The 18,907-nt window shown below is 42.2% G+C and overlaps 1 protein-coding gene across 4 annotated transcripts in view; it reads right to left on the bottom strand.

The window, feature by feature from the left end:
* Positions 1–2,605: 2,605 nt before the first annotated feature.
* Positions 2,606–18,907, bottom strand: part of LOC122815299 — a 623,971-nt gene continuing 607,669 nt past the window's right edge. For all 4 annotated transcript variants that reach the window (XM_044087667.1, XM_044087668.1, XM_044087665.1 and 1 more), the window contains one exon: positions 2,606–2,927. In XM_044087667.1, the coding sequence (XP_043943602.1) occupies positions 2,862–2,927 (66 nt within the window). In that variant the 3' untranslated portion in view covers positions 2,606–2,861. The remainder of the gene's footprint in view (positions 2,928–18,907) is intronic.

Here is an 18,907-nt window from a genome sequence, read left to right as displayed (position 1 = left end):
ATTGCTAATCTGGAAGAGTGGAGGTTTGAAATTGTTTTATAAATTCCAGGAGCTGCAGCAGAACTTAGCAAGGCTCTCTCTGTATTACTGACACATATGTACTAAATTCTGACAGCTTCTAGCCAAGGGGGTAGCATGGGAACCAGAAGTCAGATGACAAGATGTGTTATTCTGTAATCCATCACTAAAAATTATATTTTAGTACTAGGTGAGACTTTAAATCTGATTGCAGTGTTTTTGGAACCTGACAGAAGGACCCCTCACCTACTTCATCTTGCCTGGCTCTAGTAAGTGACCAGGGAGTAGTAATTTAGATCAAACAGGAAAAGATTAGTTAAGTACTGTTTTTCTGTATCTATGTGAATCTACTCGTGTTATTTTAATATTTCTTGTGACAAACACTGGTGTTTACTGTAAATAGATACTTAGTATTTTCATGTTATTTTCTTAATTATTAGATATATTTAAACTTTTCATTGTGGCTGGCCTTTTAGAACAATGAATGTTACACTGCCTTGAGTTTTTTGTAACCCACAAATTTCCTGTTTTTGGATTTCTCTAACGGCTGGAGCTTCCTGCAAATGATTTTCATACCCTCATTACATAAACGCCCCCCTTCACTTGCTCCCCTTTCAGACATACCTTGTATGTTTCTTTTAACCTCTACTTCTCCTATTTCTAATCTCTTTTTAAGTACATTATAGTTTTCTTCTAATCTAATGTTTACTGATGGAATTCAATTGTTCACTATATGTAGTAACTTGGCCATGAATGGTGCATCAGACTTACTGTATGCAATAATCTGGCAAGATATTATCATACTTAGGGGTATTATTCTATTTGAACTGCCGGTCAGGTGCTGAAATTGATCCTTGGTGGGTCAGGTGCTGAAATTGATCCTTGGTGGATAAGATTATTAACCAAGTTAAACAAAAAATAGCTTCCAGAGATTGTAATGGCTCTTCAGGGACTTGAGTTTTTCATGTGGGCTTGGACATTTTCTTCCTCAAAGCCAATGGCAAATATTCTTTAACCTTTTTGAGAGCACACATTTTTCTCTTAAGCAGCTTTCAAAAGGTGCATCATCACTGCAGCCTTGATGAAAGATTATCTCTTATTTCTTGTTTTTGATATTGTGCTTCTTTTACGTCTTTCAGCCATCCTTAACATGCAGCTTGACTTCTTAGAGGCTCCTTACCTTTATCTTTTCCCCTAAGACATAGGTTCATAGGCAAGTACTAGGCTATCGGCCCAAAGGCCTACGTAAGCCTAGCCAACAAGATTCCCTGGCTTATGCCACCCAAGAAAGTTATTTTCCTGTGCCACTGTCGAGCAGAGACACAGAAGTGATCCCCGGGGTGTATTTTTCTTAAGTGCCAATGAAGAACTTTGCTTGACATAGATGGGTAGCCTGTTCCAGAGTATGGGAAGTCTCTGGGACAGGAATCTATCCTTCCAGCATGTCCTGTTTATTGTGGTGACAAGGTTTAGGTCCCTAGTGCATGTAGCTCGAAGGGATTGGGATTTCTTTAGGTGTAGCATGTCCAACAGCTCTGGGTTTGACACAGCTTTATATGTTAGACAGAGATCACCTCGGAGTAGGCGATATGCTACGGAATAAAGCTGGACTTTGAGGCGGTCAGTGTAGGGCATTTGTTTGAGGCCAGTAATCCTCTTTGTGAGGTACTTCTGTGGCCTTTCCAGCTGCTGCAGATGTCTTGTGAGGTACATTCCAAAAGGGGCACTGTACTCTATAATGGGTCTAATGAGTGCCAAGTAGAGAGAAACAATGACCTCTTTTTCCTGGATGAGAACCCTTTTATGATGAGGTGTGCCACATAGGACTTCCTGACTACTGTGGCGATGTGACTATCAAAGGAGAGACTACTGTCCACCTGGGTCCCAAGGTCTCTTATCACGCATTTGGTGTTAAGTAGATTGCTGTCTATGTGGTAGTTCATGGGTACAGAATTTTTACCAAAGGGGATGACACTGCACTTTTTGGCATTGAGCTTGAGGCCATGGCTCTGACACCAGGTATCTGTCTCAGCGAGGCTCTTCTGTAGGATGTCCACTTCATTTGGGGACTTGACTATGGCTCCTAGTTTGCAGTCATGGTTTCATTTCCCTAATTTGTGAAGCTTTTTCTGGAACAAAAGCATCTTTAAAGCTTTCAGCTTTCTTACTTTTTGTAAATAGAGAAATAATTTGGTTCTCAAAAGGGGAGCAATATGGTAGATCACAACTGATACTGTTTATCACAAGTATAAATGCTTAGACTAGTACTACAACAATTCTTTACAAACAAGACATACTTCTTAAACCATTACATATGTGGTCAAAGAAAAGTGGTATAGTTCCCCACACTGTCCAAGTTTTACTCAGTCTGACATTTGTATGTCAATCAGCATACATCACATTCCCCTGCATCTAGCATTTCACTTCTAAAAATATAACACACTAGACTGAGACCAACATGATTTAATACAAAACAGTCAGCTTTTCCCAGAGTATTTTTTTTTGGTAGGCAGTTTTTTTCCTTTCACTTTAAAATGCTTTGTCTTATAAAACTGGTAACAGCTGTACACAAATACTAACAAGCATGGCTTGTTAATAAAACAATATTTTATTTAAATACTTTAGAATCACATAATGCTGCATTTTTCCATTGAGAGAAATACTGAGCAAAATATCAAACTGGTCATCTATTTTTTTATATATTTAAAATACTCTAGAATGAAAAGTGAAATTTTTGCTTTTTCGTTAATACCCAGCATTTTTCCACTGTATGAAATGCTGTTTCTACATATTTTAGATGTTATTAGGAAAAAAAAGTCTGAAGATCCAAACGTGATTTGCCTTTAAGAAGCTGCTGGCTCTAAGTCCATTTCTATGTCAACTCTGCACACAGGACAGGATGAACTTTCCTGTAAAAGAGAACCAAAAACATTATGCATTCATATCTACTTATGATAATAAAAGCAGTAATGTGATATATGTTTATATATATGGACTTATTCTTACCCTTGTCTTATTCAATGCGTTACACATCTGTTGTCTCTCTCCCATATTTTCCCAATTAACTCCATTCATTCATTTTCCAATAGCCTACTTAATCCATGGGTCACTGGGGAAATGTAGCCTATGCTTGTACTGAATGCTTACAAGGCAATGAAAGTAATTTTGCACAGGGTGCCAATCAATCCCAGTAAGAACAGCATGCTTCTTGGCAATGGAGATGTGGACACACAGTACACTACTTCTAAAACTAATGATCCAAACCAATGTACAGTCTGAAACACGGCAAGGGTGTAAAACACAAGTTTAATAAGTAAAAATTCAGTAAGCGCTTTCACAAGTACTAAGATCGCTTCTTCAGACCTTTAAATGAGCCAAGAAAGTACAGTTGTGTACACTTACCATAAATGTAGATATTTGAGTGTATTCACTGTTGCAGTCATTACATTTGGGGTAAGGCTGCTGGCAGGTTGCCCTCAGCCGGTCTGAATTCCACAGTCTTGGGTCCTGCGTCGGCTGCTGTCGCCCCTTCCCTGACGTCAGGTCTTCAGGGGTATAAAAGAAGCGGCCGACACCATTTTCTTCAGTTTTTCTTGCCCCAGATGTCAGGTGCCCCTTAAAAGGTAGACAAATTGTATATATATATAAAACAAAAAATGCACCAATATAAAATTTACCTTCATCTATAAGCAAATACACCACATAGGTTGTACAAATCAGAGAAGGAAAGATAGGATCCATAGAAAAAAGGGGGATGGTGGGTGGGTAACCTAGACTGCAATAGTGAATACACTCGAACATCTACATTTATGGTAAGTGTACACAACTGTACTATATTCTTCATGTTTCACTGTTGCAGTCATTACATTTGGGTAGAGTCCCAAAGCTATGGTTGTGAGGCTGGAGCTAAACAGCATTAGGAGCGGCTATGAGTCCCTGCAGAACTGCAGTGGCAAAGCCTGCTCTGGATTTAGGGTAGAATGGCAGATGGTAATGCTTTGTAAAGGTGTGCACTGAACTCCAAGTAGCCGCCTCTAAAAAGTCTCTGGTTGGAACTCCCCTGAGAAAAGCTGCTGAAGTGGCTGCAGCTCTGGTGGAATGTGGCCTAATACCCTTAGGTACTGGCTTGCCATGGTGTGAATAGCATAAACGAATGCAGTGGCCTATCCACGTTGAGATAGTCTGCTTTGAGATAGCCTTTCCTTGTGATCCTGCAGCATTATGTCACTAGTAATTGCTCTGTCTTCCTAAAAGCTTTGGTCCTGTCCAAGTATAATCTAAGCTGTCTGTGCAAGTCCAAAGAGTGCAGAATTCTCTCCCACTTGTTCTGTGGATTTGGATAAAAAGTTGGCAGATGAATAGCTTGGTTTAGAGCCACACTGGACACCACTTTAGGCATAAATGTTGGGTTTGTTCTTAGAGAGACACTGTCTGGATAAAAAATGATAAAAGGCTCCACAGCCATGAGCGCCTGTAGCTCTGAAACTCATCTTGCAGAAGTAATTGCTAGGAGCAGAGCTGTTTTCCAAGATAAAAACTTTATATCAACAGTAGCAGCTAGCTCAAAAGGAGGCAGGGTGAGCTTTTCCAAGGCAGTTGAGGTCCCATGCAGGTATTGGTGATCTCCTTGGAGGCCTTAATTTTTTGGCTCCTCTGAGGTACTGCTTTAATAAAGGGTGAGAAAAAATTGGTGGCTCTGTATTGTAATGAGCAGAAACGGCAGAGGCATGAATTTTAATTGATGAAAAGGATAGGCCTTTGTGCAGCATCTCAGTTAATTATTGCAAAATCTGAGGAATATTTGGTAAAGCTATTGTCAGTTCCTTGTGCCTGGTTCCAAGCACAGAATCTCTTCCATTTTCCAGCATAATACTTTTTTGTACTAGGCCTTCTGGCTTCCAGAACGACATCCATCACAGCTTTGCTGAGAAGTGTTTTTTGTATGACTACATTATCCGCCATGCTGCCAAGTTTAATGTCCTGAGTTGGCTGTGCAGGATCTGATTGTTTTGCTGGGACAGTAGACGAGGTGAATGAGGTAAGGTCCAAGATGGGTAACTAAACAAGTTCCTTAGGATTGGATACCAGTACTGGCAGGGCCAGTCTGGGGCAATCAGTATCAGCTTTGGTTTCTCCTGTCTGACCTTTAGGAGTACCTTGGGAAGGAGAGGCAGTGGAGGGAAGGCGTATACGGATAGTTTTTTCCAGCTGAAAGATAGGGCGTCCATTTTCCATGTTTGTCTGTGATAAATCCTTGTGCAGAATCTTTTTAGTTGGTAGTTGTGAGGGGAGGCAAACAGATCTATGCCCGGGCATCCCCATTTCCTTATGCTGAAGACTTGTGGATCCAGCTGCCACTCGTGGGGATCCATGAGGTTTCTGCTTAGTTCGTCTGAGTATTTTCCTTTCCTGGCAGGAATTGTGCCTGCAAATGTACTTGGTAAGTCAAAGCTGTGTCCCACAATGTCATAGCTAGTCTGCAAAGGGGGTAAGAATGTGTGCCCCCCTGCTTGTTTATATACCACATGACTGTGGTGTTGTCTGTCTATCAGCAGTTGTTCCGGATGAAGTAGGTCCTTGAAGACTGTCTGGGCATTTTGAACAGCTAGCATCTCTTTGATTGATATGTAGATGCATTTGGTTTGAGGTCCATGTGCCCTGAATGCATCCGTTGTTAGTGTCTGCCTGGCTGGGGGGTAATGTGAATGGCTGTCCCTTGTTCTGGTGACAAGCCTTTGCCCACCATCGAAACTCCTGTTGCAGGCAGGGAATGAGAGTAATCATTGTTTCCAGGCTGTGGCAATGTTGAGTCCAAACACTTTTTAGGTACCATTGAAGTTTCTTCATATGCAGTCTTGCATATGGAATTATTAGGATGGCATGAAGCCCAAAGCCTGCAGAATTTTTCTTGCAGACAACTGGGCCTTCTTTGCCAACATTATGAAATAAGTCGTCAGCTGCCTTTGTTTGTCTGGCGTGAGATAAACCATCTGGGCAGTTGCATTCAAGCTTGCACCCAGGAATGTTATATCTTGAGAGGGTACTAGTTTTGATTTCTTTTCGTTGACTGTGTACCCTAGGCATGTTAGCAGTCTTTTCACAAACGCCATATGTTGAAGAATGTCCTTGCCCTCTGCTTGAATTAGACAGTCCAAGTAAGGGTACATTTGTATTCCTCTGTCTGCAGAATGCAATTACTGGTGCCAGGCACTTTGTAAAGACCCTGGGCGCAGTAGATAAGCCAAAGGGCAGTGCAGAGAATTGGTAATGTATTGAACCAGCCTTGAATCTGAGGTGTCTTCTGCACAACGGTTTGATTGGAACATGCAGGTATGCCTCTTTTAGGTCTAAAGTCACAAGCCAAGCGTTCTTGCCCAGCATGGGCAGAGGCTGCTGCAAAGTCAACATTTTGAATCCTGGAATATCCAGGAATGTGTTCAGAATAGATAGGACCAGTATTGGCCTCCAGGAATTGTCCTTTCTGGGTACCAAGAACAGTCTTGGGTAAAATCCTTGTCCCCGCTCTGGTACTAGCTGAATGGCCCCATGCCCATGAGGAATGAAACTTGTTTTTGTGCCTCTGCCCATTGATTTTTTGGCAGATCTGGCCAGCAGTTTCCCTTTGGCAGAGTATGGAAATGGAATTCGTAGCCTTGTGACACTATATTTAGAACCTATTTGTCCTGGGTTATAATGTGCCAATTTTGAGCAAATAGTGCTAATTTCCCCCTAAGGGTGCTGCCAGAAGGTAAGTGCTTGGTGCAGGCAGGGGAAAGTCATTGGGACTGCTTTCTGTATGTTTGTGCTTTATCTTCTCCAGCTTTGGAGGTAGAAGCACCCCACTGTTTTGACCTATAAGAACCTTGCGCCTGGGATCTGCCCCTTGGGCGTCTGGATCTGCCCCTTTGAGGTCTGTCTGACACAAGAAAGGACCAATTTTTTGTAGGCCAGTGTCTACTAAACCTAGGTGGCTGTACTTGTAAAAACTCTAACAGTTTGCACAGATTTAGCTTAGTCTTCCATTTTCTTTAACACCCCCTCTGCCTTAGTATCAAACAAAGTATCATGCTGTAAAGGTGCATCTAGTAACTTAACCTTAACATGATCAGGCAGATTTTGTTCCTTAAAACCAAGCATGCCTCCTAATTACAGAACCTGTAACTGCGGCCCTGCAGGAGGCCTCCAAAGAATCAAAACCACATTGCAAAGTATGGTTTCCAGCTTCTTCAGCTGCATGCGATAAATCCTGCATTTCCTTGTTTTCAGCACATTCCGAATTTAACATAATTTTCTGTTTAAGCAATCCCATGAGATGTTGCTGATACTTGAGCATATGAAACTGACAGTTTAAGGCCCTTATAGCCAAAGTTGCAGATGTGTAAACCTTTTTTCCCCATCTACCCAGTGCCCTTGAATCCCTTGTCAGAGGGGGTTGGGTTTTTGCTGTAGAGGCCTTAACTCCCTTGGGACCCTGTGAAATAGTTTCTGGGTCAGCAGCAGGGTTTTTAAAAAGAAATGAGAGCCAGGAACCCTGTAATATCTGTCAGGCTTAACCGGAGCTGGGAGGTAAGGAGTCAGGGGTCAAACCAGACTCCGAAAAAATATCATCTACAATGTCTAACACAGGGGGAATGGCTAGAGGCCTGTGCTGTGGTAGTAAAAGGAAATCCCTGAGCCTCTTTTGATTCTGAAAAATCTTGGCTTTCCCATGTAAAAATGCTCCCTCATGGTATGCAAGGTTTCCCCAAAGGAATAATCCTCAGGAGAGGATGCTGAAGGTATAGATTCTTCAGCATCGGAACCCTCATGGGGGGGGGGGGGGTAAAGAATATCCCTGATCAGAAGAGGAATCATAAGAAATAGAAACCTGATCTGAAGATTCATAGTCAGTCTCTTGCCTAGGCCTCTTATCAGGAGGGGGATGGGAACCCCTAATCAAGGTAATCAGGTCTTCGGTCATCTTGATAATCTGTTTGGGCATAGAGACCTGTACACGTGGCTCTTGAGTTTGTTTCTTTGCTTTAGAAGCTGCTTTTGTCTTTGAAGCTGAAGTTGTTTTAATGTAAAGATGTTGTGGTCTGAATACACCCTCAGAAGCCGGTACCTGCTCAGCGGCTCCGGACCCATCTGAGTGATCAGCATCCGAGGCTCCAATACTTCGAGTATCCAGCGGCATGGCCAACTTCACGTGGGAGTCTGTAGCGGCCTGCGACTCTAAAGTGTCAGGGGCTGCGAAAGCACCTCACTGAACTGGCGACTGGCTTAGGAGAAGCTTAAGTCAGTTTTGGACCTCGGTTGTTTTTCTTTATCCTTTTCTTTACGTTTTTGTAAATTCCGGTAGTCGGGTGGCTATCCGACATTTTAGGATAATTAAACCTACTACCAAAATACTTTAAAGCAAAAGAATACTGACGCTTAACAGTGCGTTGATTAAATCTAGCACAAAACCGACAACCAGAAACGTTGTGATCAGGGCCTAGGCAAGGAATACAGTAAGAATGAAAATCCTTATGAGGTATTTGCTTTCAACAAGTAACACAATTATTAACTTTGACATCGGTCTGGAGCAAGAACAAAGTTTCCCCAACGGGGTACTTAGCTTTAATGAAGACTTCGGTTCTGAAACTCAAACACGAAAATTTCAGGAGTTGTCTCTGCTTCAGGCTCCGCGCGGCAAGAAAAACTGAAGAAAATGGCGTTGGCCGCTTCTTTTATACCCCTGACGACCTGACGTCAGGGAAGGGACGACAGCAGCTGACGCAGGACCCAAGACGTAGGAATTCAGGCCGGCTGAGGGCAACCTGCCAGCAGGATTACCCCAAATGTAATGACTGCAACAGTGAAACACGAAGATCATAAACTCATTCCACAAAGTAATTTATTTAATGACTCAGAGTTGCTTTATATTATATGCTGTTGATGTGAAATTGGATGATACTCAAGTTTATTTTAAAGCAGATACTTTTAACTGTGGTTAAGATCATGTGTCTGGAAATCTATAGTTTGAGTAATGAGTTTTTAAATAATGTGAATGTTCTTGGCTGATTTTAAAGGTCTGAATAAGCAAGCTTAATACTCGCGAAAGCGCTTGCCAAATGTTTAAACTTGTGTTTTATACCCTGGCCGTGTTTTGGACTTGCACTGGTTTGGATTATTTGTTTTTATTGCATTAGCATACAGTCTGTTTATCTTAGCAGCTAGTGTTGTCGTGATTTGGATTATATACTTCTAAACCTAGTTACAAAGGCATGTAGTTTTTCTTGAAGGCAGCTACTCATGAATGTCATAATGAACACTCTTCCTAGTTATGACTGATGTGCGTGTGGAAACTGTTTGTGATATACATCACAAAGTTGAATGAACAGCACTACAAATAATTTAATACCACAACTGTAGTATACAGTGACTCAGAAATTTTGTCAATACTGTTCTATATCAGAAGAGAGGTCAAAGGGGTACCTGGCTGCTTCCTCAGTTGTATTTTGTTAAAAGATAATTTCTATGAAATTGCATTCCACCACCTGAAGTAGTACTACCTTTGAACTTGAAATATTTAATAAAGAACAGGAACACCTCCTGTATGGGGGTGCAGGGCAGTTGCTCCTCACTTCAGCCAAGGTTGTGTTTTATTATAACTTTTTGTCCTGCAGCTCGTTTTCTGTATGGAGCTGAAACACTAGCAGATAGAAAAGTGAAAGAATAAATGCAACCCGAAGGTCTACAGTACACAAAAACACAGACTGTAGTTGTAATCATTTTTACATTATGATCCCTTCTATATACTCCTTGCCTTGATTTACTTAACTAAATTTTACTTACTGACGGACCAGCAAAAAAAAAAAAAAAAAATTCTACAATGAGCACACCATCTTTTCTGGTATACTTGTAGTTAGCTTGTGATTGCTTTAACCCACACAAGTATGAATGTCAGAATACTAGGCATCTAATAAACTGCCCGTTTATAACTGTCAGCTAAAATATGGGTTGCAATTTTTTATGACAACTCTTATTACATGAATTAAAAACTAAATGCACTACTAAGATTGGAGAGACAAATGTGCAGTCTGTGGTCTTGTAATATACGGTTTTGAAAAATGGTGGACTTAGCTAACAGATTTCTACTGGCAAAATATTTCATTCCCTCTATGGAGGTCTGGTAGAGTCCTGAAGGTCTAACATACATAGGGGATGGCCCTGCTAAAGTTCCATTCTTGCTGCTTTTTGCCTCCCATGCCAGCCAATCAACTAGACTTCCCCACTACTGAGATTTTGCCCATTTTTCCTTGTACTACAGATATTGCCAAGTAAAGTATGAGATGAACAGTTGCAGAGGAGGCTGTCATCTAGGCAGCCATGGGGGTTCTTTGTACCCCTGCTCAAACCCTACCCAGGTAGGTTTGGTTTGACCCCCCCCTCCCCCAGACTGAGCGCCCTAAGAGAACCTGTCCTGTTGTCTCTGGACAGGGAACTACATGATGCATACCCTCCATAAGGTATGCATGATCAGGTATGTAAGCAATTGGGAGGGGTCGGTTTCAGGACATAACCCTCCTCATGGTAATTGTGAGTCACTGCATCACCCCAGGAACTACCCTCAACATCTCTATCCGTACATACCTACCACCTTTTAGATGAATACAAGGCATACCATCAATGGATACGGTACAGCAGCACATATCTCTCCCGATAATGACAGCTGTTTTTCAGGCTTTGGGACTCTGCCCTTTGAACAGCAAAATAGGCAGTTGGGAACCACCACACCCTTCTAAGGATGGGCAAACTGCAGCTGCTCATTTCCATCCTCCCAGGCTTTTTCAGCACCTGACATGCTACTTAAATTTTTGTGTCATCAGGGATGCAAGTAAGAGGGCTTCATCAGTCTATACCATAAAGCTGAGGAGCCCTCCTGGAAGAAATAATCTGCAGCATGGAATACATACATTTCTTTTTCACTGCAAATCTCTGGAAAAGGAGATGGAAACCAAGTGAAAACTTTGTTACTAGGCTGTCAAACTTGGCAAATGTATGGTGATTTCATCAAACACAAGTGCTGTAAATATCAACCTGTATGCTCACACAGTACTTGCATTAAAGCATCACAAATCTAAGTTTAAAAGGACCTATGTACAACTGTTTTCTGACTGGTCATAAGAGAGAGCAGGAATTAAATGACACAGCAACCACGACAAACATTTTAAGAGGGGAACCCCCATCCAGCCGAGATGCAGCCATGACTAATGGTCCTAATTAAACTGCAGATTCTTCTCTTCTCTGGATTTGTAGTGCAATCACCACCGTGTACCCTCAGTTAGTAATCCAATATTTTAAATAGTTTCTGCTATATTTTTAACCAATCTGTTTATCCCATTGAAGAAAATCTCCGCACATGGGCAGCGGGATATTCGATTGTCAATACACCAGTGACTTTCATTACAACCCAGTAGACAGAGGCAGATAATTATGATGCTTGCAGTCCTTTGCTGACAACTGCAGGTACTGCAGTTACTGCTGAATTCATAAGTCTGCTAAACAGGATTGTCCTCCATACAAAACACTTTGGCTAACGTCAGTAAAATGCTGCTTACGTTTTATGAATACACTTGGAAATTGAGCTTGAAAATGGACTAGGATATGGCTGGATGATCATGACTAATTTTACTGCACAGCTTCCAGTTTCATCTGAAAATAAAGGTCATTAAAACTCCTGAACGCATAAACAGGATTATTCATACTTAACTAATAGACATATTTACGATACTCTGACACCCTCTAACAAAATCTTGAAAAAGGTTACAACAATTGTGTGTTTTCCTTGTGAACCTGTGACATTTTTAGAAGAGACAGTGTTCTTGCATAACAGATAAAAAGGAAAATATTGAAGGATAGAGGGAGCTCCTAAATTCTTTATCCCGTGCATGGGTCCCTGAAATTATCTATGGTAAGATCCCAGTTACTCTCATTAGGAGTAATGCATAATTATCCACCATGGGATAGGTAAGGAAAATCTATAACCTCTAACCAAATGTGATGATAGGTTATAATTTCAGCAACACTTAAAATGGCCCTCAAGGGCAGATAGCCTAGTACTTGCCTATGAACCTAAAAATGAAGCCTGTATTCCCAGAGCAAAAGTTTGCAGAACCCATTTAACATATATAATTTTCTTCTATTCAACAATATAGGTGAGGTGGTACCCAACTGTTTGGGTACTTTAGGGAGGAGGTCAGTGTGGAGAGGAGAAAGGGAAGGGGTAAGATTTAAAATAAGGGAGGGAAGCAAGTAAGGGTCACAGCTACTCCCCCATTAGGTCTTGGCCTGGCATTACCTTCTTAGCTTGCCAATTATTTTTCCTATACTGCCCTTTTTTAGCTTTTGTCTGTCAACTTTCTTCCTGCCTTCAGCAGAAAGGCCAACCTTTGCTAAGATAGTTGTGATTATGGCCTGGAACTTGAATAGGACGTGTTGGATGGACAGATTGGTCTCCCAGCAACAGTCTTTGGAACAGCGCCACAAAACCAGAAAATGAATCGAAACTAGTAATAAATCAATTGGGCTCCTACCAGGTGAACTGTGATTTATTACTAGTCTTTGGAACAGGCTGCCAATTCATGTGAAGCAGAGCACCTCTATGACAGTGTTCAAAAGGAAATTAGATGAGTGGATTGGGCACTAAATTCTTACTGGGGAGAGCACCCACAACCCTCCTGGATATGGGCAGTCATTAATAAATGCAATCCTAGGTATTGACTAGAGTATCTGTAGTATTACACTGGGAGGAAATGGCTAGGCTTGAAATGACCTCTGGGTTGATTGCCTAGCAACCTTAAGACCCTTTTGATCCTATACCTATGCACAAGGAAGTGCAATAACTGGTTCACAGACTATATGGTTTTCCTTTTCCTCCAGTGCCTTAAACCCAAGTTTCACAGGGGAGTCCAAACAGCAGCTTTTCTTCAGTAATGATTTAAGGAGTTCGGCTTTGACAATTTGCCAGGGGCTGAGTCCTCGGCCAGGCATGTCATCACTGACCCTATGGTTTCCATTACAAAACTTGACAGCATGCTTGCCACCTTGAGGAAAGCTGGCATCATTTAGTGTACTCAGGGTTCCTCAATCTCTCCAGCCTTCTTTCACAGACAGGAGAGTCTCTTCATATTTCAACACAAGTTTAGCAATTTAAAGCCCTGAAGACGAGGGCAGCAGAACCCCCCACATACAGTACAGTACATTACTTTTTCCATCATTAGGAAATGGGATTCATGGTTGGACCCCCATTAGACCTATAATGGGATCAGCAACTGGATTTTTGTACAAATACTTGCAAGAATGCTCAAAGCTACATAAGTTGTCAAGCTTCCAGGTAACAGACTAAGGTATGGTTAATGGTTTTGACCCTGGTAGGCATGGAAGCTCTCCGTATCTTTCCTGGGCACCACAGATCTCTTTAGTCATTTAAACTGATCCTTCACTCTACTGACACAAACACTAGTGGGGAAGCAGAGGACAAGGTATCCTCAATGTCCGAATCATAGCTGATGAGGAATCAAAGAGGAAGAAGGTTCTTTTTTTAAGTGCCCCCCCCCCCCATGCCAAAGGCCAATTTAAGGACCAATGTAAGGTTTTAAGAAATAAGAAAATCCCAGACCAGCTTAATCAAATCTTAGAAGGCTAGGATGAGTGATGGCTGAAGCACCAACCAAGCCCAAATAGTGGCAAGAAGGCATGCATTCAGGAATCATATAGATTCTTAAAACTGGGGGGGGGGGGGATGGGGGGGGGCTTTTAATTCTAGCTAAGTTTTCCCTAAAGAATGATGTCCTGCATCCAAACAGGACATTGAGGCTCAGGCATTTAAAAGCTACCTCTGTTCTCTCATGGGTGCCAGTTCTGGTGTAAATTTCCTATTCTCTATCCACTTGTTTAGGCTGTGCTTAAACTGGGAAATAGACAAACCCTGGTTTAAACGGATGGAAAGCCTGTTCCATAGGACGGTCAGTCTCTGGGACACATCTGTCTCTCCAGCATGTTCTGCACAAAGTGAGACACAAAATTCAGGTCCTCAGATCTTGTATTTCTGGTACATTGACTTACAAATATGTAGGAGATTCATATGTGTGGGGTTTGTGGATGCCTTGTAAGCCACGCATAGAGACCCCTCAGCAATCTACAGAAGACTCAGCAGAAGGAAAGGGCTTTAAGGCACTCTTCATACGGCAGGTTTATTTCTTGTATTACTTTTGTAAAGAACTTTCGAGGTTGCTCTAGTTGCTTAATATGCCTGGTCAGGTACATACCAAAGCGAGCACTGTACTCTATGACTAGCCTGATAACGGACGAGAGTACAGTGGGGATTAACTACCGCTTTAGACCTAGATGCCATGCCCTTGCTTATAAGTTGCGCTACATAAAAAGACTTCCTTACCACTGTGGCCACGTGATAGTCGAAGGTAATGACAACCATACTCCTAGATGTGGTAACTACCATGAAGGCCTCACGATGCAGGTAGCCTGGACCTCTACCTAGGTTCTACAGATGTCTTCACAGACCAAGTTCAAGGAAATACCACCACACCATCTGTAATCATGAAAGGGGCGAGTGAACAACAACCCTGCAGGAAGGCATCTCAACTAACCAACAACTGAATGTTGTTGGCATGAGGAAAGGTGCTGTCTTCAAAGTGCGTGGCAGACTCCAGACGGGAAATATCAAAGGTCTTTGTCCACATAGGTATCGGGAGTCAGGACCTGTAAAAGCACTTCTGGACCTGATAAATACTTTCAAAATGTCTTAGAACGGCCGTCGGCCTTTTAGTATTCCTTCTCTTAAGGGTACTTCCCATTTACCTGAATATTTTTGGCTGGATATCCATGAAAGACCTGACCAATGCCAGGTTAGTTTTGGACAGGGTGTCCAACATTTTCTTACTGAGACAGTCCTGGAGAGATGTCAAACTTTGTTTTATGGTCTTCTTATTGAACAGGATGCAGTAGCTAAAACAATGACTGGTACCATTCCCAGCACAGACTATGAAAATTCTTGGTTGGAATATAATTTGGCGTAGGTAATGCAATTATTTCTCTATGCAACTACTGACATTTAGTGCTCCCGATGCCTGAAAGACTTTCATAATCATAACCATGCAGAAAAATAGATCTTCCCCAATACAACACAATCCAACCCAGAATTGTTGAACATGCTCCATCTTAGCAAAACCAAATCTACTCGAGCTACACGCTCTACGGATATAAACCTCAACACAACAATGAATAGAACATGCTGGATGGATAGATTCCCTTCGCAGAGACTTCCCTTACTATGGAAAAGGGTCCCGATCTACACAAGACAGAACCCCTCACTATCACTCTTCAAGAGGAACCTTGATGAGTGGATGGGAAACAAAGTTCACACCGGGGATCACACCAACAGCACTACTAGATAGAGGCCAAGGGTGGCTGGGCTAATATATGCCTTCGGGCAGATAGCTCAGTACCAACCTATAACACTTATCTTTTATGGAAGCCAGGCCAGACAGACGAAACAGAAATATGCAATGATGTGCTCACGAACTGTGAAAAAAAAATAAAAAATAGCAAGCAGACATTCTAATAGGACCAACATGCTGACATCCAGAAGGAAAATAGCAAATACAACTTAAAAAACAAAATAAAATAAAATACCACCAAGACCACCGTTCCAAGAAGTAAGCGAATTTAATGAAACATGTAGCACCTCAGCTTACACAGCCTTCCAAGAGTAATACTGTTTGCTTATATACAGCATATTGCACAAAACAATCAAGTAAGCATACAATTCAAATCACATACTTCCAATTACATTCTTTGTAGAGTCCCTGAGGCTCCAAAGTACCACACTTTAAAATCAACAGGGTTTCTTTTCTTAAGAGCTTTTTAAAGACACTCACCTATGCCAACTTGCAATTGGACACAACCCCTAAAAAAAATCAGGGTTAGAGTTGTGTGCTGTCAAAAAATGACTCCCAAGGGGACTCTATTTATTTTCATGTCCCCAATATGTTCCTGCAGCCGGACCTGAAACTCCTATACGTTTCCCGTATGTAACACTTCTTACATCCACATCTCAACACATACACTAACCCCTCCGTATTACAACTGTATTTATGTATTTATTTAGCTGTAAACCTGATGCCATTGATATAGGGAAAAGACCTCACTACATATTGACAGATGGAACAACCATCACATGGAAAGCAAAGTTGTGTACACTTAACATAAATGTAGATGCTAGAGTCTATTCACTGTTGCAGTCATTACATTTGGGTAATCTGCTGGCAGGTTTCCCTCAGTCGGCCTGATTAACAAAGTCTTGGGTCCTGCTTCGGTTACTGTCCCTTCTTCCATGACGTCAGGGGGTATAAAACATGCAGCCGACGCCATTACATCAGTTTTTCTTGCCCCAGATGTCAGGTGTCCCCCTAATGGGGACCAAATAAACACAAAAACACAAAAGTATACCTCCAGCCAAAAGCAAACACACAAAAAAGGCTTTTAAGCATAGTAAAGGAAAGTAGAGGTATAGCCAAAAATACTAGGGGGCTGGAGGGAGGGTAACCAGGACTGCAACTAGAACATCTACATTTATGGTAAGTGTACACAACTGTACTATGTTTTTAGTGTTTCACTGTTGCAGTCATTACCATTTGGGTAGATTCCCAAAGCTATGTTTGGGAGGAGGAGTTAATACAGCATTAAGGCCAGCTATAAGGTCCTGCAAGACAGCAGTGGCAAAGCCAGCTCTGGATTTAGAGAAAATTGGTAAATAATGCTTGGTAAAAGTATGTACAGAACTCCAGGTAGTAGCTTCTAGGATATCCCTGGTAGGAACACCTCTGAGAAAGGCTGCAGAAGTAGATGCAGCCCTGGTGGAGTGAGATCTGATCCACTGGGGAATAGGTTTTCCATGGTGCTTATAGCAGAAATTAATGCAATGGCTTATCCATTTAGAAATGGTTTGTTTTGAAATAGCCATCCCCTCTGTAGCAAATGCTACCAGCAATTGTTCAGATTTTCTTCGAGGTTTAGTCCTGTCCAAGTAGAATCTAAGTTGTCTGTGCACATCCAAGGAATGCAGAATCCGTTCCCCTTTGTTCTGTGGATTGGGAAAGAAGGTTGGCAAATGAATGGACTGATTAAGAGCCACACTGGAAACCACCTTGGGCATGAAGGATGGATTGGGCCTGAGAGATACCCTGTCTGCATGAAAGATGGTGAAAGGCTCCACTGCCATAAGGGCCTGTAATTCAGATATCCTTCTAGCTGAAGTGATTGCTAAAAGGAAGGCTGTTTTCCAAGAAAGAAATTTTAAGTCTGCAGTAGCAGCTGGCTCGAAAGGAGGTAGAGTGAGTTTCTCCAAAAAAAGTTGAGGTCCCAGGCAGGGGTAGGAGCTCTCCTGGGTGGTCTCAAATTTTTTGCCCCTCTGAGATACTGTTTGAGTAGAGGATGAGAGAAGAGGGGTGGGTTCTGTGTTAGTGAGCTGAAATAGCTGAGGCATGGATTTTAATGGAGGAAAAAGACAGGCCCTTGTGAAGCATCTCAGTTAAGTATTGCAAAATCTGAGGTAAATTGGGCGCTGCTGTGCTCATCCCTAAAGATTGGTTCCAGGCACAGAATCTTTTCCATTTGTCAGCATAAGATTTTCTAGTACTAGGTCTACTCACCTCCAAGATGACATACATCACAGGTTTGCTGAGGGATGATATGGGTGAATTTAAGTGATTAGCCAGGCTGCAAGGTTCAAATGTTGGAAGATGAGGGTGCAGAATTTGGCTCTCCTGCTGAGACAGCAGGGAAGGGGTCTGAGGCAGGTGCCATGGAGATATTTGTGACACTGCGCAGGAGGGGGTACCAGTGTTGGCGCGGCCAGTCTGGAGCAATCAAAGTCATTCTTGGTTTGTCCTGTTTGACTTTTAGTAGAACTCTGGAGAGCAGAGGCAGAGGGGGAAAGGCGCAAACTGATAGGGAGGCAAATAGATCTATGTCTGGGCTTCCCCGTTCGCTTGTCAACATGTTTAAAATCTATGGTTCCAATTTCCAGTCGTGTGGGTCCATGAGGTTTCTGCTTAGTCCGTCTGCCAGTGTATTCAATTTTCCTGGCAGGAATTGAGCTTGTAGGTGCACTTGGTAGCTCAAGGCTGTGTTCCACAATGCCATGGCTAGTCTGCAGAGGGGGTAGGAATGTGTACCCCCTGCTTGCTTCTGTACCACATAACTGTGGTGTTGTCAGTCTTTACCATTAGTTGTCCTGGAAGAATGTAGTCCTTGCAGGCTGTCTGAGCATTCTGTACAGCAAACATTTCTTTTTGATTGATATGTAGGTGCATTTGATTTGGGTTCCATTTGCCCTGAATGCACATCCCTGCCAGGTGAGCTCCCCATACATAGTCTGATGCATCTGTAGTTAGGGTTTGGGTGGCAGGGGGTAGTGTGAATGGTAGTCCTTTGTTTTGGTGGCAGGTCTCTGCCCACCATAGGAATTCCAGGCGTAGGCAAGGTATGACCGGAATAATCATTGTTTCCAGGCTGTGACAATGTTGACTCCATAGACTTTTTAGATACCACTGTAGTTTCCTCATATGCAGTCTTGCATATGGAATTAGAAGAATGTATGAGGCCATAGACCCCAAGGCTTGCAGTATTTGTCTTGCAGATAGCAGGGTTTTTGTGGCCACTTGTTTGAAGCAAGTTACCAAATGAATTTGCTTCTCTGGCGTGAGGAAAGCCATCTGGGCAGTTGCATTCAAGCTTGCATCCAGGAATGTAATCTGTTGAGAGGGTACCAGTTGTGATTTCTTTTCGTTTATGGTGTACCCCAGAGAAGTTAGAACCCTTTTTACAAACGCCAGATGATTTA

The sequence above is a fragment of the Protopterus annectens genome, chromosome 11.part0, assembly GCF_019279795.1.
Source record: "Protopterus annectens isolate FY-2018-M chromosome 11.part0, PAN1.0, whole genome shotgun sequence".
NCBI lineage: Eukaryota > Metazoa > Chordata > Ceratodontiformes > Protopteridae > Protopterus > Protopterus annectens.
The sequence above is the reverse complement of the archived record's forward strand: the minus strand, read 5'-3'. Positions and strand labels throughout refer to the sequence as shown.